Below are 26,480 nucleotides of genomic sequence, written 5' to 3' on the forward strand. Positions count from 1 at the left end.
TATTTTATATACTAACTGTCTGTAAATATAGATATTATATCAGATAGCATCGTGTCTAATATAATATCTATATTCCATTATCTCTATAACGCCAATCCCCTAATCCTCTGGGTAAAATTAGTCACAACTGGCCGAATAATTAGTATACAATATTTGTTATAATACTAACCAGACGACTCGAGTGAAATAAATTTTCACATAAAAAATAAAAACCACTGTATCGCTCTATTATAATATAGCGTGTTGTGTTGTACAAAATAATCTCATAAGTTGTATATGTTTCTTTTATATCATACAATACTACAAGAGTAGTATATTAAAATTTATATTTGCACATTAATTTGTGATGTAGGTCCCGAGGTATGTACAGGTTGAAACAAAAATAAATGACACATTTCATTGTATAAATAAAAGTAAAGGTATAATAAATATATTAGGTAAGTACATAATTACAATATTATACATCTGTCAGTTATTTCTGTTACACTCTGTATTATACATAAATAAATAAATAAGTCGTCCGGAACTTAAATAATTATTTCGGAGGCATGTTAATAATATGTTTAACTACGCATATTGATGAGTGATAGAATATATTCCTCTAATGAAATTCCTCTTCATATGAACTGGTGTTAGCGTTGTTTAATGTTCGTATTTTACATTTATTTTTCAAATTAGTAGTACCAATTTGGTAGTGGTACCGAAAATAATACATAATATTATAGGCACAGTTATGTTCAATTTGAATAACGGTATAACCTATATTATTATCACATTAGCTAAGTAGGTGGATTAATTAAAATTTAACTTGTCAAACATCCCAGAGACTACTCTATGTATTAATAAAAAAAAAAAATACCGCAATTTATGTCATAAAATGTAAAACAGGTATTTTATAAACTCGTTTTATATAACTTAAGATCTATAATTCGTTTATACGTAATGCAATACATCATATATAATATATTATACCATATTTTTTTTTCTTATCGGCCATTATGATAACTATCAACTACAAAGACCAAAATATATAATTTTTATATAGGTATTTTTTTTATATTATGTTATTCAATATTTTTTCATATTTTTTTCAATTACCAATTATAAACTATAAATATTTTCAAAGGGTTTCTGAACTACCTATTGATCTCGCAACCTAGTGACACGTATCCCTAAGATTAAAATTACATTTAACAGAATCTGCATGTTTTATACAACTTTTAGTTTTTCATAATCGTAATTTGTATTTTTTTTTTTATTGTAATTATTATTTACTGTTATAATTTACTGTTATGCACGACTGGATATAGCTCTGCATAAAATCGTGTTTAATATATCAGCTATTTATGATTTTGCAGGATACGAGTAGAAAACATGGAAAGACAGATTGCTAATCTAACGGGATTAGTTCAGAAAGCTTTAACACACGCACCAGTTGTGGCACCACCGTTCAGAAATGGTAAGTATCTTATTTTTACACATTAATAAATCAATGTATAAAAAGTATATAAACCGTCATACAACGCCCTGTATAGTTTTTAATATGTTGTTTTCAGCAATTAGCTGGATTTTTACTTTATCTTTTTTTTTTTATTATTTTTAATATTTCATTTTCTATAGACAATTATTTTCATGTAGGTTGAAGCACCCACTCTTAAAATCGTCTATACATAATACATACCCAATGTATTCTTACACATATTTCACACATATACAAGACGGTTCACCAATCATACCCATCCCCATTTTTACTTTATTAACAAACGTATTCAAATTTTATTTTTAAGGAAATTTTAAGCTCGCTTAAATATAATATTTTTAAATACTAATATTTTATTTATATACAATATAAGGAATGTTCTATGGTTATACAAACTTCTTTTTTAAAATGAGACTTTATTTCTCAGTAAATTATTATTAAATGGGTGCTTTTTTGCAAATTTTGATTTTTATAACTAGGTAGTAGTTTTGAGTCATGACACTTTAAAAACTACTACAGCTTAGAAGATATGGGGGCTAAAATGATAAGAAAATTACAGTAGTTGATATTCATTTATTAAAATCTTATCATTCTTAAGAAGAAATGTCCCGAATAAATTTTACATCTATTAAACCTAACCTAACCTGAAGGATGAGCTTGCTTGGTGAATTGTATTGCGTATAATATATATAAATATTTTATATTATTAATACATCCGCACTCATATTCTATCCATATTGCTACTATTACCCCAAACCTATTCATATCATCTGTTTTATACTACATCTTTTTAACTATACTAAATTATCTGTCTGCAGTCAATATATTATGTACTACCTACTTACCTAATTCACATATTTAATTTGACCGTGTTGACACGATTTTGCTTGGTTTTTGGCGTTTTAATACCCGTTTTCTAACACTTATCTTTTTTTTCATTATTACGATTCAGCTAGTGATGAGTTCGATAAGGTCTCCAGCGGAAGCACCACGTCTCTAGCAGGTATGTTGTTTATTTTTAACCCGTGTATACATCATTGCAGTTTTCTAACACTGGTAGTGATACTATACGTCATAGACTCTCCAACTGCTTCTATTATTGGATTAAGGTCCCTTATTATATTCTTTGTTGTACTCTATTATAACTCGTCTTTTTTACCCCTACAAAAAAATAATATATACAATAAAAAAATTTCATCTACGTGAACGATGCCCAGCAGACATCGCAACCATGTTTATGTTTATATTATGTACACTATTAAAACCAATAATATTTAGAATATATTCTTATCCAAGTATGATATATATGCTTTGTAGAGGAACCATACAAGCGGTCTGACACTAAACCTCCTAAACTCGGACGAGGTTAGCTATACACAATTTATTCTTACGTATAATATTTTAACGCTAATGCATAAAGTAGATATTTATGTAGTATACTATTTTTGTTTATATTGACGTACTATTATTCGTTTTTATTTCAAATATTTACTTCGCTTATTGACAGCCTTTTGGTTGGTTTATAATATTATATTTGCTTTATATACCCTATCGAATGTCTTGGGTTTGTAAATAGTTTATCACCTCTTACCTATCCCGCATCCATTTACTAATTCAGTTTGAATCTCGCGCGTTGAAAATACGACGTGCAACACTCAAAAGGTAAGATAATATTTTATGGCTTTCCGAGGTTTTCTTGTTTGGCAAATAACTGCAAAGTGAATTAGTATTTTTAGGCCGAACTATACTTTAAAAGCTTGTGCGTTTTATATTATTTGAACGACTTGATAAACTTATATAGTTTTTTCTTTTTAAATTTCAGTAGGAGATACTTGACTCTCCGTCGTGTCTCTTATCCATTCAAAGTTTAGTGCTTCTAAGAAATAAACGAATACGCTATATTTTATTATAATAATATATTGTTAGAGCTGAGAGTTCGCGCATAAAGTGACAATATTATATTTGCTTTGCCAAATTTGCGATGACGTACTGATAATCGTTATAAATTATATTATAATATAATATTTTGTGGCGCTTATTGATATTATACTATAGTTTACACTTTTACATCGAAATGTATTAATATTGTTATTATTATTGTTGTTGTTATTAATATAATTATTCTATTTAACCTTATCGAAATCAACTTTGTAACGATTAACACGTTTGATGTACTATTAACGTTGCAGACAAATCGGTTTCATTTGAGAAATCTGTATCGTTCAGCGACGAGCCACCGGATATGAACTCGCCAAAACAACATTCGCCGCAGAGTTCAGGTAGGTTAATAATTTAGCTTTTCCATCGATCACACGGTACACGTTCAACACCGTTTCCCTTTGCTAATATATTATACAGGGTGAATATCAGGAAGATCTAATAGTTTTACATTGAAAATACATTTATGGCTGTATTAGATCTTTGTAGTTCATCCTGTATATAAACTTTATTTCTAACAAACGTATTAAATATACGAAACTCGTGTGTGTGTATATATCATACACAAAAACACAAACATTAGTAAACATAAAATTTACTAATTAATACAATAAATATTAATACTATGATATAAATTTTAATCATTTATATATGTTACCGGCAATATGAATGATCTGGTATCAAAATGACTAATAACGATAGGTGTTCATATTTTTGTGTATAGGTACCTAATAATAATTTATCACATTCGCAAAAAATTCTATTTTATTAATAATGAATGATAACCAAATAAAGCTAATAATCCATATATTTATAAATACTGTAATAGGAATAAAACGACGTAGATTATATCCGATATTCAGTTGATAATCTTTTATCGAATTATAGGCATAGATAACATTACGGCTAGAGTACCTTTAATAAGATGGTAATTACTAATTAAAATCTGATTTGAAAATTAAAATTCGTCCAGCCCGTTTAAATCATATTTCCAGCCGTCAAGCCGTATGACTAAATAATGTTTTTATTCCGGAATGAACTAATGACGTCACGGTTGTTAGAATGATAACTGATAATTTAAATTATTCTAATTTAATCGTTTGTTATCACTTAATTATTAAAATAAAATATTATTTTTAATGTAAAAATCAAATCACATTTTTTCAACCTAATAATTTTTAAATTATAGCTCTTGTTAAATAAAATATAAATAAATACTTTTTTGTGTTAACGAGCGTGAAAATTCAATTATAAATTGTACTTCTTTAAAAAAATATAATATAGTCATTGAAAAGTTGTAAGTATAAATTATCTCCATATACTCTAATTTCGTTGTTATTTATTTTTGTATGTTTGACGTTTAAAATTAAACTATTAAACAAGCGTAGAACGATAAAACAGTGATGAGAGTTGACTATAGAGTAGGTATCAACAAAAACTCTAATTTTGAGGGTAATTATTTTTTCGTACAATTCGTAATTATACCTTATATTGTTTACAAGAGTACACTGTACATGAGAATTTCAATTAAATTAAAATGTTATATAAAAATGTTTAGTAAATAGATTTTATTCTCTTTCTATTTTTTTGAAATTTATAAAACTCCTGAATATCACACAATGCACAAATAATTATACTAATGCGTACACAATCACATTACCGGTAACATATAATAGGTGGCTAATTATATTTAGGATTATTTTTGTATTCATAACAATGATTAACAGTATTATATTATTATAATTATTAAATAATAACGAAAGCGCAGTATGGACTATAATATTGTTTTGTGTTATTATTGTTGTATTCCGTTGCTTACCTTATAGCGGACACGAAACCTGCGAAACCAGCAATTAAATCGTCTACATTACCTAGAACAGCATCTCAAGGTAAACATTAAAAAAAAATACACATTTATTCACATTTCACGGGGGATGAAAATTGATTAATCGGACATTTCATTCACTGCACTTTGCAGCACACGGCGCATACATATTTCGAATTATTCACACTTCACACACATTGATCCGAAAAGATAACTTGCATAACACAGGCTCGTCTCGTTAGTCGTCACCTCAGAAAGGTCGCCGTTATTTTAAAATTCTGAATAAAACTTCAGACTGCGCAATATATGTTCTAATTGTATGACTATGTATAGTTTTATTTCAGTGACACTTTTTAGAGTACAAAAGCCTAACATTTTTCATTCAACAGCATTTTTTAATTTAAATTCTAGAACACGGTTTGTTAATTTAAAAAGATTGTTTTTTTAAATTCCTCACGGTTTAATTTTCCATGAAATTCGTTAATCGTTGTAATATTTAAATTTCAACAATGTGTCAAATTGCTTTCAAATAACAGTACAAAGAAACCCGTTCTCAAAACCTTACACACATTATTATTCTGTATCGTACATTCGTACTTTTGTGCTTTTTATATATTTTTTTAAAACTTTTCTCTTACCTATACTTCAATTTTCTTGTTATTTAAGCGTGTATCGTTATAAGTCCATTTCTTTATGACTAAAAAATTAACTCATATTTAGTTTATACATGTACATGTGTAAATTACAATCGTATCCCATTTTCTATTATTTGAAAATAAAAATTTACCCGAAACAGTCTTTACTCTATTTCATTGGTCTCAAAATGGAATCTAATTTTTACACGATTTAAATTAATCGAAAATTAACGTTCTAATAGAAACTAATTAATAATTATAATATTATAAACTTTATACAACAATATTTCATTTTCTATAAGAAGACTTGGTGTATTTTCTTATTATTTTTACTTGTAACACTTTAAATCAGCAAGTATCGTCCCATTTATTTTTATAGTAAGAGGAATAATTTAACTAAGAACGCTAATAATTACTTCATTACTTAAAAAAAGACAATTTTTAATTGAGAAACTTTTTACAATGTTGTTTATTATTCAACATTTTTCGATATAGTTTTTTTTCCAGTATTAATCATATTTTATTTTTACTACTACTACGCAAAAATATAATTTTATTTTTATCTTTATCAACTTTCACTTATAGAGTCATTCTTGTGATTTTATCATTCTTATTGATTTTTCATTAAAAGTCACTATAATAATTTTCATTCAAGAAACTTGAATACTATGCGAACATCAAACAACACTCCTCAATTTATCATTTCGGTCATTGTAATTGTATATTTTGATAGTAATCACTAAAGTTATAAAATTGAAGTCCAAGTAAAAATTAAATATACTATATTATAAGTACTATAGAACCATTTTCTTATCAAAATCTACTTTAAAATGTACAACAGCTCTAAAATAAAAATGACCATTAACTATTATGCTACCAATGCACATTTGCTCTCTTTACGCACGCCTACGATTAAACCAATAGTATATGATTTTCTAATTTTTATTCTTCTAGTGACTATACAATTTAATTTATAAAATTACAAGAACGTAAAATATATCACGTTACGTATACACAGTTAGAAGTTCTAAATAACATTTTGCATTTATAGATCATATTATAACGAATAATATATGTGTGCGTATTAGATATCACAACTTATATATTTTATTATATGTATCATTTAAAGACTAATATTGCGTGATTTCCGAATATTTCCTAGTACATAAAAAATACTATTGCAGTAATGAAACACTGACAAAAGTAAACCAATTCAAAGCTAATAGATTTATAAGTAATGGATTTCATGAACATAAAATATAATATGCTGGATTAATCCTACCTGCCGGCAAAATGCAAGAACAATGATATCTTTCAAGCATATAACTATTTTTCTTTTTACTGTTGATTTGTGAGGATTTTTTTATATATATTTTATACATATATATATATATATATATATAAAAATGAAATTCGTGTTCGTCTTTCAAGATTTCTACAAATGAAAAAATAAAACTACAATCACTTAAATCTTTGTTATTTGTATTAAAGTGCTGTAAACAACTGTATGTTCTTAAAAACACATTAAATAAAATGTACTTAATAATAACGTAACGTTTTTAGTATTTTACCTCGTTTTCTAAAATACGGATTTAAGTCACAGAAAATATATATTATGTATGTCCTATTTCTCAATTCGTATTTTTCAACAAAATAATCATTTAAATAAAACCCTTTTGATCTGATCCCAGCCAACTCTAAAACAAACTTAAATCCATTTGTCTCTCCGAATCTCATTAGTTATACTCATTTTGGTTTTTTTGAGTGACTTGATTCGATTTCGAAACACTCCATTGCGGGATGTGATATTGACGTTTAAATTATGTTAAATTTTATTTTTTTCAATAAAATAACAAACACAAATGAACATTGTTTAAGGCGTCATTATCGACACAGTGAAATGTGTTGTGAATACTTTTCATCTTATTTATATTTACCTGTATTTTTTAGTCATTATTTTAACTTTTCGATATTCTCGTATTAGAAAACCAATATCATGTATATTTATTATTTTATTTTACATTTTTAAAACGTCGTAATTTCATTGCATCCTTATTCGTCATTTAGTTTTTAATAATTATACTTATTATAATTTATTTTAGAAAAAGACAGATTTAAGCCTCACCCTCCACCCAAGCCATCCGCTATACCAGGACAATACGATGAAAGACACTTATACAGTGGTTAGTCATTATAAATATACATCAGAAATTAGATAAAGATAAGCTTAAACGATAAATAATTATTATTGTCATTTCAAAATTTCAGATCTACAGCTGACACCAGAAATGTACAATCAACTCAGAGTTCTGCAGAAAAAAGCAAAAGACTTGCGGCAAGAAGCCCGGAACCTAAGAAGAATGTCTCAAGCACAAGCCCACTCCATTCGCGAAACTATCAAAGACACGTTCATAAAAATAAGGTAAATTTCACTTGTTATTTTATAATATATATAAATATCCAAAAAATTATGGTTTGCGTAAATTAAAATATTCTTAACACGGTATGTATACAGGGTGATCCATTCAATAAAATACATTCATTTTTTCAGAAAACGCTAACGTTTTTGATAATATTTCTCTTAAATAATTTAAGTCATTATAAAACAACGGTTAAAAAAAAAATTAATTTTTAACTATTCTTTAAGTGTGTTACTCCTTTGAATAACAACATACATTTTGCATTTTATATTCCAATTTACAGAAATCAAATTTCTAACAAGTAGTTTATTTTTTAGACAAATTTACTTAAAGCTCATATGCTACTCATCCAAAATTCGATTTTTATTGTAAAAGTCATAACGATAAAAAATTTAATTTTTTTAAGAAATTGTTTTTACCGACTTAACATTATATAAAAGAAAATATTTTCAAAAACGTTAGTTTTAGAAATAACGAATGTCTTACATTTAAAGGATCACTCCACTCGGTGTATACAATGTCTTATTATGTACACGCATACATAATTATTCGAATAAAAATATCCCCGAGCTGCGTAGTTGAATGTTATCTTTCGAAAACGTTCCAAGCCGATTTCAAGCAGTCGCGGTCGTGTAGTTATTATATTCTCTTACGACCACATTGCCAAAGCCTAAAGTATGTACACTTACCACTTTATATTATTATATATTGTATCGAATTCAAACATTCATATATTATTTTGCATTTATCATACTAAAATATATCCGTTGGTAAAAATAATGTTTTTCGAAGAAAAAATATAAACAGTCACGAAATACTTGGGGGTTTAATCGTTTATATACTTAATACAGTGTTATTTTACGACGAACGATTAGCGAACTCGTGAAGATTTTTGTCAGCCCACGCTTGTGCATAATGTATACCTATACAATATTATAATGCATACATAATAAAGATCGTGCTGAATAACGTTGTGTTGTATATATCTAGAACGTTGATCGCTTCCGGCGCCGACCAGGCGTGGAGCGAATCCGGATCGAAGGAAAGGGCAGACGTTGACCGGGAAGAGGACATTTACAGGCAGGAGATTATCAGGCTGGAAACGGACTTAACGTAAGTGTGACAATAACGCTATGATGGTTTAACAAATATCGTATTGCGTTGCATAACGCCCAGCAACATCACACATAAAACATCATTATTATTATATTCATGTACGGTATATTATAATACCGGGTGATCCATTAACCGTAAGACATTAATCTTTTTTAAAACCAAACACCTTTTTTTCTTGTTAAATCGTTAAAAGGACATTTTTCTAAAATAATTTATTTTTAACAATATAATTGTTAAAAAAAATTAATGAAACATTCGTTTTTAATTCCTCATTTCAAAAGCAAAGTATTTTTTAATAAATAACAATCAAATTTTGGATGAGTAATTTATGAGTTATGACTTATGAGTATTTATCGATTCAGATTAACGGATTGAAGTGGCACATAGGTGCCCCGCCAAATGTTAGTTTACTATTCCGTTTGACTAAATTTAAAACGGTTATAACTAATAAACTACTTAACCGAAAATTAATTTTTATAGATCGAAATACACCAAATAAGTTTATACATCAGAATATGAAATTAGAAATTTAAATTTAAATTTCTTTATTCAAAAGATTAAAAACTTAAAAATTATAATGATAAAAAAATTATGTTTTATTTTTTTTAAATAGTGAGTTACATTATATGGATCATCCCGTACATTATTTACATTATGTGACGACCACGGTCGGAAAACGAAAATATAACCCAAACAGTTAATGATTCCTACGATAACTTAATTTTTCACACCATAACGATTTATTATAGTTGCGATGACGTTATACTGTTTGAAAATCTCCCATTTAACAGTTTGCGAACATAATTTTTATAATTTTACACATGTACATTGTACATACAACAATAAGAACGATAATGACTACTGTGGTACTCCGTTCACGCGGAAGTATCTAAGTATCGTTGTTTTCTTGCCGCGCCGGAAATCCCAAATATTATTTTATATACCTACTATACACTAAGACTGAACTATTATGCTGCTCATTTACAATAACAACGATCAGTATACTGCAGTATACATGTCGCAGAAATTTGTGTACTTTGATGATGTTTAGACATCTATAATTATTCGTTTTGTCGTGAATTTAAATATACAGTATCTTTACCTTTCGTGCATACAAAATTATTCACCAAGTATGCACATCACCATTTTTTTCTTCAATTATACTGTTGTTAAAAATCTAAAATTTGGTATTTTAAAATATATATATGTATTAAACATCATTTTTTAAATTCTTGAGATTTTTTTATACTACACAAAGAGTGTTCGGTGGAGATACAAACTTCAGTTATTCAAATTACAACCCACTTTTATAAAGTAAATTATTTAACGATTTTTTTTCTTTATGAAAATGTTGACGTATCAAAATCAAAATGTTAATTAATAGTTTTTGAGTTATAGTAACTTATACCTATATAACTTGATAGTAACTTTACGTACTAAGTATCCGTAATAATATAGTAATGACGATTTGTTTCCAATGTTTTCTAATGAAAATGGTATGGTGATTTGAAAACCTTAGTAATTAATATTAATCTATCAACATCTATAACTTAAAAATGTTCTAAATACGATGAGTAATAAGTATAATATTACATCGACTTTTTATATTTTTTATTTGACCATTTTTAAAAATCACTGTCCTTACTAAAAACATTCTAATAAAGTAATAACAAAAAAACTACTCATTCGAATTATGTAATATTTAAAAAAATTATCCACTTAACAATTGACAATAAAATATAACAGTTCTTATTTGAAAAACATAAATTTGTATCACCTCAGAGCCCTCCTCCTTAATCAGTCCAAAAAATATCATGAATTTGAAAATATTGTCTTTAAGTAAATCAGAATATGAATTGGTTTTATTATTAATAAATTAGAAAATAGAGATAGATATTATTGCGGTGTATCGCCCTACTGTAATATTATTTTAATTATATAATTATGATACGCCAATTTAATTTTATATGACTTGGTCATTTTACCACGTACACTGTATATTTGATACCATATATACCTGCGTGTAATATTATAACAGTTCTCGCCGGGAATAATAAATAGGATCCATATGGTACTGTACATTACGTTCGTGTGTATAATAAGTCTATAATTCGGCGATCGATCGAACGTGTTCGGAATGTATCGTTCTCGGTTGCCGAATTTTTCATTAATGGACGTTTTTGTTTTTACCGTGTGTGTTGGCGCAGCGAGCTAGAGAGCACAGTGGAAGAACTACGAGGAAACGTCATTAACAAGAAGTCCAGAGTAAACATGTCGGACGTGGAAAACATGGCGCTTGTGCTCAGCAAATCCAGGTACGATATTATCCAAAATATATATCACGACTGACAAGTGTAGTATTTCGAGTACAGGCCAAAATCATTACGACGTAACGTTCTCCTTCTCCTGCTTCCACAGTTCCGTCACTGCCACACCTATCCCGAAAACGAATCCCGTTCGCAACATATTATAGATATCTAATGCGAACACTAATTTATCTTTACCCTTTTTCGTCCACCCCCCCCCCCCCATCCATCCTACGGGTAATTACTTTTTGATACGATTTCTTCTGAACGTCAATTTTTTATTTATATATCACACTGTTATATTATGCGTCTTGAACTATACGCAATGTCGCATTGTATATTGTACGTATACAATTTATTATCATTTAATATTTATCTCAGTTTTGTTATTTATGTTCTTAGCAAAACGGTAGCCGAATTGAAATTGAGGTTCCCGAGTTTACAAGAGTCAATTCGTGCAGTATTGACTAAGGAAATGGATAGAGCGGTTACCGAGGAAAAGTAATTGACTGATACAATATTAATAACGTGTACCTAATGTAATAATGCAAGTTTTCGTCTCCTACTTTATATATATATTAGGTTTCTTAAAGAAGAGCCTGATCGCCTAGAAAGCGCACTCAAACGGTGTAAAAAATTAACCGGAACGCTTGTTACACTCAAGAGGTAAATAATTATAGTAACGATAATTATACTTATTTTAAAATATTCTAAAAATGTGTTATATTTTATGTTATAATTATTGTTTTACATATTGAAACAAATTTGCTAAACGCCTGTATTATTATAATACTATAGTATACTTCTTTCAGTTGCATATATAATTGAAAAATACTGTATACTTATAAATCGTTAATATTGTTAATAGCTTCGGGTAAATTTAAATTTTTTTTCTCGACATACCAAGTACCACCTATACGGTTATAGATTTTACTATAAAATCCGAATACATTTTAACACGAGTGAACATTTTTTCGATATACACACTGACTTTTTATTCAAACACCAATGTACAATGTGTAAACATAATAATTCATTATATTTTTATTCTAAATAATATTCCCTTTATCGACAATATTTTGCAAATTTTTTACGTTCGTAATCGTAACTGTATTACTAAACGCATAATGAATTACGAGTAGTTTACGCCATTCTGTAGAGAAAATTATTATTTGAAAAATTCCAGTAATAACAATTTGTTCAAAAGTCAATTTTTACATAATATCATAAAATGATTTTTTATTTCTAATCGACGCGATACTGATGTTTTTCAGGCTCGCATCCGTTCAGGAACAACGTCTGCCCGACGCCAGACTGTCGCCCACCAACGAAGACACTCCACCGATCACGCCTACGTCGTCCGCCAAGGTATTACATCGGTGACACTGTTTCTTTATATCGACAAGTGTCGAATATATTTTTCGATTTTTCTTTACTGTTAGGCTGGAAAAAATAACGACATTATTATCGTTCTGTGAGAAGGGTCCTCTTGTCATAATATATTATATAGTTTTCATATTCGTATTTTCAACCCGCAAGTTTTGCCGGACTTGCGGAGTTTTACAGAAACATATAGCTTTGTTCTTTTTTTTTATTATTATTATTATTATTATTCAATAATTTATTGTTTTAGTTAAACTTGCTTTTTACGAAAACTTAGTTGATATTTATTTTACTGACGTGTGTATAACTAAACATAATATTATATATTTATTATTATAATGCATTTCCAATGTGTTTTAACGTTTATTTTGCATTTTATATTTTCGTAACGTAATTATTATTATACTATATTATTAAATATATATATACATACTCAATATGCATTATCGTAAATGACTATTATATATTTTATATATCGCGGAACATGTTTTATTAATAGAATTTTTAAATTATTACTAAAAATCTCCCAAAAAAAAGCTTTATAGATATTAATTTTTGTTTTTTATTTTTTGTGTTTTAAATCGGCTACCAGTTTGGTTGGCGTTGGAGTGCAAACTTCAAGGATGCGATTACTAGCCACGAGTAAATTTTTTGTTATTTCATTGTTTTATACAAGTCCAAAAATTTTCGAATCGTTGTATTTTTATGCTTATGAATTGATGTAATACTTTTTACTTTCATCTGCTTGACTCATTTTCATGTTCATCCGAGTTTTATTACTATATTATATTTATTGATTTCACATTTTTATCATATTTTATTGTTTTGTTAATTTTTGATTATTATTATTATTATTATCCCATATTTTATTCATCAACATTATTTCCGTGAAATGTTTTGGTTTTATTTTGTTTTTAGCTCGTATTTACTGACGGTGCATGCTTCACTCGTTAGATTTTTATATTGGAATACATGACCGTGGTTCAGGTAAACGGTTCAGTATGACAATATTTCGTTATTAATTATTGTGGTTTTATTTTTCTATATATTTTCTAATCTATTATAATATGTCGACACACATATATATAATACATATATATATTGTTTCAACCCATCCTCTATTTTTATGTTATATTATAATTATATAATATCTTGGCACCCGCAGAGTATTTTTATTCTCATTCTTCCTATATAATAATATAATACCTACCCGATGACTTGTTTGCATGGATTTTTTTAGAAGACATTTTTATTATGTACACTGAAATGCGAGATCGTCGTACAATGATTATGATTATTTTTATTTTCTATCACAATTTTTATAGTTATTGTTTTACCTTGATCTCACTCGCATAGACGTCACAGACACACATTAATTCGAATTACTCGCGAAAAACCACAAACCTCTTTATTTTTTTTGATATTTTTTTCTTAATTACCCTCACACCGTACGACATATTATTAATATCGTTTTAATTATCGTACAAAAAGAAGTTAATTTCACATTGGAAATGTTTATTTTTGTAAATATATTGTTTTTTTTTTCTAATATTTTGTTTAACTGTAGTGCTTTTAATTAAATACAACAAAAACAAATGTATAATGTCGGTCCTACGCGGTAATAATATATTATAAATATTATTATGATTATTATTATTATTATGTATTGTACACCACCTATATAATATTACTTCCTGTTTTTATTCTTGCCTTTCTAATACACTTGAATTGCAATATTTTACTTGTTATACACAAACTTTATTTGGTTTGTTGTTGATTTTTTTTTTTTTTTTTGTAATTATTATTTAGTTTGCGTGTGTTCTTTTTTTTAAATATAGTGTGTGAATAATGCCTGCACAGATAATGTAGATTGTGAGCAAGTATTGTAATGTATATTCTGCCGCAGACGTCCATAGCAAATTAACTTGTCATATTTCAGATCAAATAGACTTTTGGTAAATACCGGATTAATTTTTATTTTTCTATTACAATGTGATTTCAAAAAATACTAAACTTATTTAATTACTAACTCAAAATATTCTAACCGTCGTTGTTGAAAAAAAATTACGATGTTTAACAAAAAACACTAATCAATTTATATAATATTTCATGCCTTAACAATAATTATAATGCTAATACAAAATTAAATTCCATTAATAGATGTAAGCATACAATTGCATATACCTAATATGTAATATCAGACCGATTGATAAATTCAGGCTTCCAATGTTATGCGCTTATGCGTACGACTATATATAATATTGCCTCGATTTTCATGACCAAATCTAAATTATGTCTAATTATTGCAATCCACATAATATGGCTTACACTAATACTTACATACTTACTGTAGTTAATTAAAAATTGTTAAATTAATATGTACTTATTGGCTGTTGCATGCTTCAACTTCGGTTGAAACGTTATATCGATTCACTATTATTATAAGAAATACTCGAGCGGACGAATATTTATCAGTGGTTTATTTCTGACAATTTTAAAGTCCATTTTGAGATGTGAATTGTTGAAATGAACACTTCAGACGAACGTTCCAACACAGTTACATCATTTTTAAATAATCGATTCAAAGTAACGAAAAAAAAACCGATAAATCTCTTAAAACGCACCCTTAAATGTACGTCCGTTCGGAAAGGTTTTATAATTATATCTATGTGCTTTCAACGTTCTGCATTTATTAAATATATTAATTTTGTGCTCGCACACTAATATAATAATGCTTATTTTCTAATACACAAATGTAATTAATATTTAAATTATAGCTTAGACGTAGATTGTATGATTGAGCACAATTAATCACTACATATTTATAATAAGAGAATTTTATGTGATGGCTGTCTTTCAATCGTATGGAGAAAAAGAGATTGCTTATATAAAATAGTATGACCTCTACCTCGTCACGATTGGCGTAACAAAAATTATTATTCGTACCGACTCGAATTCCATTAAAATATTAATTTAGCCCTTCTACGAGTTAATAAACAATTTAATTCCACGCACCTTCCGACTTACCGCGGGTAAACTTGTTACTGATTAATTGAGTAATTATACATGTATATACGCAGAGTCATTCGATAACGTTTTCGTTTAAAATGTAATTTCCCTTTAGGTTCATGTACGATCCCTACCGTATGTTCAGCGCTCGTCAGCAAAAACAAAATAAACAAATTGATATAATACTATGTACTCTTGAAACGATTGAGTATAATCTTTCGTCTTAACTTGCCTAATAATTAATACATAGAGAATTGCAATCAACTGTTTTGACGAAAACAAAACCTAAAATAAAACCTCTCTTATTTTATCGTTATATTGCTATACGAAATACGCGTGTACACATTCGCTTAAATTAACGATTTCCTGTGTACTTTTACAGGGCAGATGACCTTAATTGAAATCAATTATGCATACGCGAACGAAATTTTGTAAAAAAAAATTTTTTTGATTAAAGTTTATAATGCACTGTGTGCATAACTTCCCGTAATTAAAAAAAATCTCTTTCACACATAATTGTATAAATATATATACCTATACCTCTCGCGCAAGTTACACGTGTCTATACATACACTATAATAATATGTTTAATGTATAATAGGTATCGTAAAGAATATTCTATAAAAACAATAGACAATGTACCAATTATAATATTAAATGTTGTTCATAAATTGTTATAGGTGCGTTTATCGCCACTATTATTTTACTTAATTAAATTAATTTTTGAAAATTCGCCTAATTATACCACTACACTATAATTAATTGAATTAATCGAGTTTTCTATTAACAAAATATAGAATAGTTGTGCGTTAGGTTAGACCAGGTTAATTTTCTATTAACGTGGACAATAATCTTAGGTCGTTATAATTAAATTATTCAACAAATAATATTTATGTATTATACTATATGAGAATAACAAAAACCGCAAAATCTGAGTGCTCAAAGAGAATTGATGAAAAAAATAATTAGGTTAATACTCTAAACGTGAAAAACTTTTCTCTAGTAATAAATGAACTAATAAGAAATAACTATGAAAAAAACCATCAACCTTCCACCGTTATTATTTAGTTAAAAAAAATTTAACTATACGACTTTTTTTTTCATTTTAACTTCAACTTAATATATTTTTAACCTAATTATAATAATATATAGGATAATACTCTTTTTTTTAATTGCTATAAAACCCACAGACACAAAATTTTTCACACAATTCTTATGCTCGATAACGACTTAATTTGTAGGAACTATATTCTATTTTTCCTCTATAGTAAAATTAAATCTGTAAAAAAATGTATTTTACAACAAAATAATAACAATAATATGTTGCCTATCAACATTATTTATAGAACAAAATTCAATTTAAAAAAATAAATAATTAAAATACAGGCTATTTAACCATCGCTTAAATATAACTAATGAATACCAACAGCTCATTTCAGAGAGAAAACTCATCCTGAAGATCCGAATAAATTATTATGCCCCTTGAAACAAAACATTTTTAAACATAGCACAATTTATGTATAATCACGTACACTTAATTAGATTTCCATTAATATATTTTTTGACGACTCCGAGGGATAAATAAAAACATATTAATATAATATGTGCCGCTTATACCGCAGGATGATAAACGAGACGGATACGTTCGATATTTTGTACACCAATCGTTTTATGACTTGGAATAATAATATACAGTGGATATAAATATATATTCAACCTTAAAACTTGGCCGGCCGACAATCGACATCACATAAGTGATTGAAAGACAGTTTCTCGCTCCCTACGACGAATCGAATCGTTTGGAAATACAAAAATAACACGTAATCACCACGACGTGTTGACACGTAAAGAGGACTCCTAGTCGATCTACATAATAATACAGGTGCCATTAATCTTAATCTACGATGGTAGCCGTCAGTTACCTAATGATCTGCATAGGTCGACCCGAGTCCTCTTTACGAAACGATCTACGGGATTCTTCGAAATGATTCATCCGATTTCAAATGCTTAAAGTATTTTTCATTAGATTTTCATTTTCATTTAGAGTACCTAGTATAATATAATGCATTAAAAAAAAAAAAAAAATTATTTCGAATTTATTTGATGGTTCCTATTTATTCTTTATGTGTCTTCCCTTGGTCACGCGAACGACATCAACTAATATAATAGTCACGACTAAAATTCATGTTATGCATAACACGTTATGTGATTGACTCCACCATCTTTTTTTGTACTCGATGATAACGAAGTGTGTACAATCTTTAACAGATTATCTCCAAAATAAGTATAGTCACGAGGCCTAATATCGTGTGACTTAGGAAGCCAAATACAAATAACATCGGATGATTCGTTTAGAATATTCCCGTATAATCGTAATCCTGATAAACGGAATATATATAATGATATTTAATAATATTGCCTACCATATTATTATTTATATCGATTTTGTACGTGTGCGAAAGTACGTTGCGGTCAACCGAGTGTTTATTAAAATCGGTTTTCGTCTGATTTTCTTAGGGGAGTGTCGCTGGACAGGGGAGTGTCGTGGACCAGACCGGAACCGGAACCGACGACGGCAGCGGTGCAGGTGCTGGAAAGCGCGAGCCAACAGGTGCGGAGAACGCACTCGACACTCTGCTAGACGAACTCCAGACGACTCCGGCAGCGGCAGCGGCGACAGTGGCATCAGTGAAATCAGTGGTGACGGCGACGGCGTCAGTGGAGTCAGTGTCGGTGACGGAACCGACCACGGTGGCGGCAGCAGAGGCGGTGGAACCGACGACGGTCGCCGGTCCGGCGATCCCGGTCGCTCCTAAACCGGTGTTGCGGCGTCTGAGCAGCACGTCTTCGGAGGCAGGTGGCAAACCGCCCGTGCCGGAACGGACGCCCGACCTGCAGAACAAGCGGATGCCTCCGCCGCCGCCGCCGCGTACCAGTTCAAAGTCACCGGTGGCGTCACCGACCACGGCCGGCGGCGGTGCGGTGGGGGCCGCCACGTCGTCGCCCAGGGGCTCGGTGTCGTCGTCGTCGGCCGGCGGCAGCCCGCCCAGCCGGAAGGGTTCGCTGACCACCGTGGTGGCTCTCGGCGGTTGCGGCAAACCGCCGATGCCCGAACCGCCGGTGGTGACCGCACAACCGCCGACGGTGACCGCTCCGGCCGGCGTCGCGACCACCACCAGACAGGAACAGTTGGAACAGCGGCACCAGGAACTGTTGAAGAAGCAAAAGGCGCTGCAGGAACAGTACACGCGGCTGCAGCAGTTGCAACGGTCGCAGCCGCCGCCCGACCTGCTCCAGCTCAAGAAGACGGGCAGCGAGGGCAACCTGCTGTTGAAAATGGGGCTGTCCATGAGCGCGGCCGCCCCCATATCGGGTTCGCTCACTCAACTGGCCGCCGCCGTCGCCACCGGAACCGCGGCCGACGTGGACGCCGAAAAGCAACGGTCGACCGGAAACAACAAGGCCGCCGCCGCCCCGTCGGCGACGATGACCGTCAACAAAGTGTACGAGACGGACATCATATGACCCACGACCGACGTCTGAAACGTGTTACAGCAAATCTGAGCCAGTCGGTTGTGAGTTATATTGTTATTGTTGTTGTTGTTGTTGCTGTTTGTAATATAATGTACAAAACGTCGTTGTGGTGTCCGCCGTCACCGTCGCCACTGCCGCCACCACTGCCACTACTGCCACTGCATTCGCCGCCGGATTTCCGACACTACAATCCCGTCTTCTCTGTCTTCACGCCGCCGTTTTTACTCTCGTAATAATGTTTTATATTTACTTTAATTATATTTATTTTTAAGTGTCGGATGGGGTAACTTGACGAAAGTAGTTAGCGAGCGATCTGAACACTACCGTAATATATATATTATATACACACAAATAAACTATACTACTTTCGAATACGAAAAACAACGACTAACCGAATCTCGGAAACCGTTTTCTCTTGACCGATTCAAATACGAATTCAACATGTAAAGCAAAAACGATAAAATCACTTAAACAATAAAAAAAATGCAACTATATATGTAACGTGCGTGTACAAGCATTACGTCATAATACCGCCTTCCGACTAGTTTTTTATTTTTCTAACGATAGCGATGACATTTATCCGACGTTAAATATCAAATGCAATAATATACCTATATAATATTATGTATAGAAAAACAGACAACGTTCTCCGTTTGTGGATTGTCTCGAATCGGAAAAAATGTAAATGTATTTGGCTTTTAGTCAGCTCACATGCTCAATAACCCTGTATATATTATACGCAATATACATAGTAATAACATTTGTTTATCGATTCGTTAATATGCATATTATATAGAATATTATATTGCGTGAATACCGTTCCAATCCAACGAGAATCACTGTTATTCTCGTTAGTAATCCGCGAAAACGTAATAATACATTGCGTGGCTGTTGTCTTTACGTTCGAATTATACATAACAGTCAATATATACAATATATCATAATATAGCCTGTAGTCAAACGCCACTCGTAAGCGTACAGGAGGTGCTCTCGTAATGCGTATCTATATAATATTGAATATTTATGAGCGTGTACGCGAACTGTGTAATATAATATTATTATTATCCTATGTATTGATCTCTGCGGACCACGAACAGTCGAACGAGAATTATTTTATTTCTTCTCAATATCACACTATTATTATTCATTCATCACCACCCAAAACGTGTTCGAATATGATTTTAACGAACATGACGTTTAAAAAGTACCAACAATAGTTATTTTAATAATTTACTGACTCTACAACTGAACGTGAGTGTTCGTTTTTTGTTTTACTTATTACTTTTTTTTCGCCAAAAATCGTTCCTAAATTATTTATATCATTAATTTTGTTATTACTGTTGTTGTTGTTATACTACACAGTTTCCGCGTCGTGACGGTTAGGTTACACGCGCGCCGATCGAAAATCGAAATTTCTCAGATAGGGTAATCACACGTCGATCGTCTACTTTACGCTATTAAAAATATATAATCGATCAACGATATCAATATCACGACGTATTACTTATAACCCGAGTAGTATACGTATAAGACGTCGTCTTGAATAACTTACTAAAACCGTTCTATATAGGTAACCGACGAAATTCGCGTTTTCGATTCCACTCGCGTCGTCTACACACTCGGGTTCGTTTTTAATTTTCTACTAACTATTTTATCGCCGTAAACGGTTCGGTAAACGAACTCAATATTCGATTCGATAAGTTACGATTTATGTACGACGTGTCGTCAGTCGGTATTTTTGGCGAATTCTTTAATGTTTTCGGGTTGGACGCCGTGATAACTTGAGTTTTTCCACTCTACGCAATTTAATACGTATAACCCATTTAATATAACGTCTATAATAATCAATACACATGGTTCTTAATTTATATGTCCATTTCAAAGTTATAACCGCCGTCGACTTAAAGTAACGAGTACGTTGTATTGACGTCAACTGGTATATTTTTCTCTAGGTACTTTTGGGAATTGATAAAAAAAAGATCATTTTTATGACAACTAGTACGTGCCCTTAAATTTCACTAGTGCGATAGGTACTTCGCTGTAGAAATTGACGACCCGACCTGAGGTCGATTTATACACACCCTACTACAGCCGTCGTACTGAACGCGTCCTGTTAAAAAATGCTACTTATACAGATTATTCGTGAATAATAATTGAACATAATATAAATAAAATAAAATATTTTCTCGGATCATCGTTAAACATGACTGCAAAAAAAAAATGGAGGAAATTGGAACGACAAACTCCCGGTCTACATGCCTAAATGTTGAAGCTACAATTATTGTCTTAGTCTGTGATCGGTGATCACACATATATCGTATAAATTCAAATATTTAATAATGCACCCGAATTTTCGTATTCAAAATCGCTTTCTATTCCGGACCGATTTCTTACGCTCGTAGAACTTAATACGTTTTCCGATATAAGTTTATCGTACGCGTCCGCAATGAGGAACGTTATAAATTTCACGATATTCAAACAGTTCCGGGGATAACGATTTCTCGTTCTCGAACCACACACACACACACAAACATACTCACGCACATTTAGTCGAACAAATATTATTACACTCCACTTATTTTATTACGAGCGTATCCGTACGCGTTTTTGTCATTTTTGTATATTTTGTTTAAATGTTATATTGTAATATATATATATATTATATTAATATTAATCGCATACCCTATGTGTGTTGGGCATTTCTTTGCGAAATTTGTCGCCTACACATTGCTCAATAATGCGCGTTTATCACGCCGCTGTATGGCGATAAAGCTGTGCGGAATTCGATATTTTCTAAAATGAAAAATAAAATGTCCAAACTTCAGGTGCGTGCCGTCAATATAACGGCTTAGTCCGGCAAAACTATACGTTGGGTAGTTTTGTGGGGCACAGCTGTTGTCGGTTTCGAAATTAATTATCAAAATCCCTGTGACGCAAACAAATGTTGTGTGTGCGCGCCTTCCTCCCCCTACCCCCCCGGTAACATAATACTGCTGACGACTTGTCAGTGAGTTTACTCAGACAACTCCGTTTCAAAATATCGTATTATAATTCAATACCGTTTGTAATAGATGTAGGTCTATAAAGCGTTTCCCCCGAGCGAAACAGTACTTGATCTTTCTGGTCTAAGCCGTACCGACGCTATAATATTATGTTCCTCGATTTAACTGTATATAGGTATAATGACTATATTATACGCTTACCTACATATTTATAGAGATAAATATATGATTTATAATTGTATTAATTGTATATTTACACGATGCAATGTTGCATTTGTGTGAACGCGTGCTTTTCAATAACGATCGCTACTCAAATTCACAATCGTTAAATTATCCTTTTATTTTCACACCGGTCGACGTGTATTTTTATCGTTATGTGTATGTACGCGGTGGAGCGCTAAAACGGCCAATTTTCAAAAGCTCAATTAGGTACACGATTGAAAAAAAAAACTATAATGAGAATGAATTATTAATATACCAGACCGGAGTACGTAACATGACTATTATTAAAAAAAAAAAATTACTTCCGTAACCGCCATCTCTTTTTTTATATTCTCGTACAGGTAGTAACATGCCGTCAAATTCGAAACCGAATTTTGTAAAACGATTATTTATCGCAAAAGCACGTTTTTTATCATTAGATGTTTATTAAACGGCCTATTGTTTCTTAATTAATAGTACTTAACTAACACACTTAAAACACTATCGAGAAAACCTAGTTTTAAAATCGGCCTTTTCACTGCCCCACTCATCTGTACACAACATGTAATCATAACACTGTGGGTATGAATTGGGCAGTTATTATGTCTAATTATTATAATTATTACACGTCTGAATTACCTATGTCTTTACGCGTACATTGAGCAAATAATATCGTTTCATCGACGATTTGTATATTCAGCACACACACACTTACATACATGTTATTTTAAGTCATTATATATTATTACATATTTAAATATTTTATAATACGATAATTATTAATGTATTTGATTTGTATTCATTTCGATTTATTTATTTTATAACTATTATTATTATTATTATTATTATTATTATTGGTGTAATATATAAATTACCCGTCTATAAGTGTATTTATTATTATATTTGGTCGTTGTGCGATTTTTTTTTTTTTTATGCGTTATTATATACATATAGAAATTATTATTATTATTAAAAAAAAAAACAAAACTATACAATCACTGTTTACATGTACATTTTAAGCATTACTATTTAAAACATAAATAAATTTACTATTATTTACGAACGCGAAGATCGGCTGAGCGGCCATTATGCAAATAATGAAATTTTACGCCACTGCGAGTTGTAAAATATATATACAATATACATATACAATTATAATTATTTATTATATTTATTATTATTATTATTATTATTCTTAATAAAAATATCTACATATTGTTTGAACTACACTGCGTTTTTTTTATATATTATAGAATAAAGATTTAATTGGGATGTCCGAGACGATAACTAGGGAGTAATACATCATAAACATAATAATTTAACGTGTATTTATAGTAGATACTAATTGATATTAATATTGTGATATCTTTTAATTGAAACAACTTATTTGAGGAACCCAAATATTTTCATACTATTTTAATGTTAAAGTATAAGTACAGTCATAGTGATTACTCTTATATTAGTAAGAGTGTAGAGTCAGTAACTCTTTGCAAAGAAAATGATAAATCAGACTGAAGCATAATCATGGAAGATGATATCCAGAGGATACATGTACCTAAAGATTAGTTAGTCATTTGATATATAATATGGTAAAGACGAGAATGTTGGACATATAAATCACTAAATGTATTAATACTCCTCAAAAAAAATATTTACGCAACTTTATTTACACGAAAAAGTAGATGCTGCTGACGCAAGGGCCGTAGATGATAATGTGATACACACAAACAAATTCAAACAAAATTAAACGTTCTCTACGGACCATCAAGTAACCATCTTCAGCCTACACCCTACATAACCCTAGGAATCTATGAACTACCAGTTAAAAACTCTCTCAATAAACAATCAGTACTATAGGTTAAAATTCCAAAAACAATTAAAAAATATTGTATAGTGTTAATTGAGGTACCTACTAAAATAAACACAAAATCATACAAAATCTTAAAATTTTAAGGTAACGAACCGAAGTTGAATGCCATTCTGTCATGGTTTAAACACACACACATACGCGGCTACAGCTAGTAGAGGGGGTCTCGGAGTAACTGTTTTTTTTACAACGATAATAAGGGTCGTAGGTATAGCTTGCGCAGACATCTATCGCAAGCTCTGTCATTAAAGTAAGAATAAAGATAAACATAGATACCTACATAAGCGTGCGCACGGGGTAGGCAGGGGAGGCGGCTGCCTCCCCTGCGAGATTTTCCGTTTCACCGCTATCTTATATTATACCTACAAACTGGGGCGGGGGGGGGGTTGGTATCTGGACCTCCTTAGCTAAGGTATTGCCTCCCCTGCCAAGAAGACCTCCGCACGCTTATGGATACCTAAGTAGGTATAACAGAAATAAATTAATTAATGTAACAAATTATAAACATATATAATAATTATAATTATTAAAATACGTAATATATTATTGATTATAAAATAATTTTTGTATTTTGATTAATAACGTTTTTATTTCTAAGCATGCGGCGCATGCTGAGCATGCCTGGAGAATTCGAAACTGCAATCAACAAAACAAAATAAAGTTCATCCCCTCATCCCCCCATTGGAAAAAGCTAAGCACACCACTGTGGATAATTAATATAATATATGATCTATATCATCATTAATCATTACTATAATAATGTCGTAATATCATATATTTTTAGAGTATGATCGTGGTAACTGGTACCTATAGGAAGTGAGAATACTGTAAATTACAAAAACTTAAGTATGTAAAAAATTATTCAATTATTCAATTGTTCAATATCACAAGATCATCTAGAATGCTTAATTATGTTAATAGGTATTGAAAAATTAAATATGTTAACTAAAATTAACATTAATGATTTTATTGTTAAGGTTGCTGCTTAAAATGTTCTATAAAATAAGTGTATATATTAATTATTAATATTATGACTGAATACTTTACTTTTATAAAAAAAAAATAAATAATATAATATAAGAGTAAGACACTACAAGTAAGTAATACACTTGTTTTAAAAATCCATTCAGAGCAAAGCAAGCAAACAAATTTTGGGCCTTTAAATTTAATTCCCGGTAACATAAAATTGTCTTATCCACTCCTGCAGTACTGGCTACCACTCAGCTGTGCATTAGGTGTCGAGAGAATCATTATTATGGCCTAAGGATATATTATATATTTATATACAAGTTGAATTCATTGATACATCATTATATTGTCATTTAATCAATAATTTGTTTCAAATTTCAACTTGTCTTTATATATTTTATGTATTTTCTTTATTTATGTTTTTAGAGTTTATGGTTTTGTTGTGAACTACTTAAAAGGATTCTTTTATTTAATTTTCAAATCTAAAGTATAAACAGAAAAATTGTATAAATTTTAACAATGAAATAATTTATAATATACAAGATATTAATTTTTTTCAAAATTCTTCCTTGAACTACTAATAAAAAATATATTGTAACTGTACATTTTACAGGGTTTTACCACTGGATAACCTCCCTTATCTTAAAATTCATACTACATTCTTTGTCACTAAACAAATCTACTTATTGTACAAAAAAAATATAGATTGTAGATTAATTTCAATAAAAATAAAAAAACTATAAATGTTCAATGTTTTAACTGTAAAATGAACCTCTCATTAAGAACCTTGTATTT

At 30.3% G+C, this 26,480-nt stretch overlaps 1 protein-coding gene across 13 annotated transcripts in view; it reads left to right on the top strand.

Moving 5' to 3' along the window:
- The window catches only part of LOC114124408 (coiled-coil domain-containing protein AGAP005037), a 164,630-nt gene extending 140,557 nt beyond the window's left edge, over nucleotides 1-24,073 (top strand). For 5 of the 13 annotated variants that reach the window (XM_050200721.1, XM_050200727.1, XM_050200725.1 and 2 more), the window contains 13 exons: nucleotides 1,359-1,459; nucleotides 2,433-2,483; nucleotides 2,798-2,845; nucleotides 3,670-3,759; nucleotides 5,245-5,307; nucleotides 7,981-8,061; nucleotides 8,147-8,300; nucleotides 9,289-9,411; nucleotides 11,622-11,729; nucleotides 12,123-12,221; nucleotides 12,303-12,386; nucleotides 12,995-13,088; nucleotides 18,630-24,073. In XM_050200721.1, coding sequence (XP_050056678.1) covers nucleotides 1,359-1,459; nucleotides 2,433-2,483; nucleotides 2,798-2,845; nucleotides 3,670-3,759; nucleotides 5,245-5,307; nucleotides 7,981-8,061; nucleotides 8,147-8,300; nucleotides 9,289-9,411; nucleotides 11,622-11,729; nucleotides 12,123-12,221; nucleotides 12,303-12,386; nucleotides 12,995-13,088; nucleotides 18,630-19,637 — 2,104 coding nt within the window. In that variant the 3' untranslated portion in view covers nucleotides 19,638-24,073. Of the gene's footprint in view, nucleotides 1-1,358; nucleotides 1,460-2,432; nucleotides 2,484-2,797; nucleotides 2,846-3,669; nucleotides 3,760-5,244; nucleotides 5,308-7,980; nucleotides 8,062-8,146; nucleotides 8,301-9,288; nucleotides 9,412-11,621; nucleotides 11,730-12,122; nucleotides 12,222-12,302; nucleotides 12,387-12,994; nucleotides 13,089-13,695; nucleotides 13,746-14,941; nucleotides 15,059-18,629 lie in introns of all 13 variants that reach the window. The other 8 variants (XM_050200726.1, XM_050200731.1, XR_007604032.1 and 5 more) reach the window with 7 other exon arrangements.
- The last annotated feature ends 2,407 nt before the right edge of the window (nucleotides 24,074-26,480 follow it).

This window comes from Aphis gossypii, chromosome 2 (genome assembly GCF_020184175.1).
Source record: "Aphis gossypii isolate Hap1 chromosome 2, ASM2018417v2, whole genome shotgun sequence".
NCBI lineage: Eukaryota > Metazoa > Arthropoda > Insecta > Hemiptera > Aphididae > Aphis > Aphis gossypii.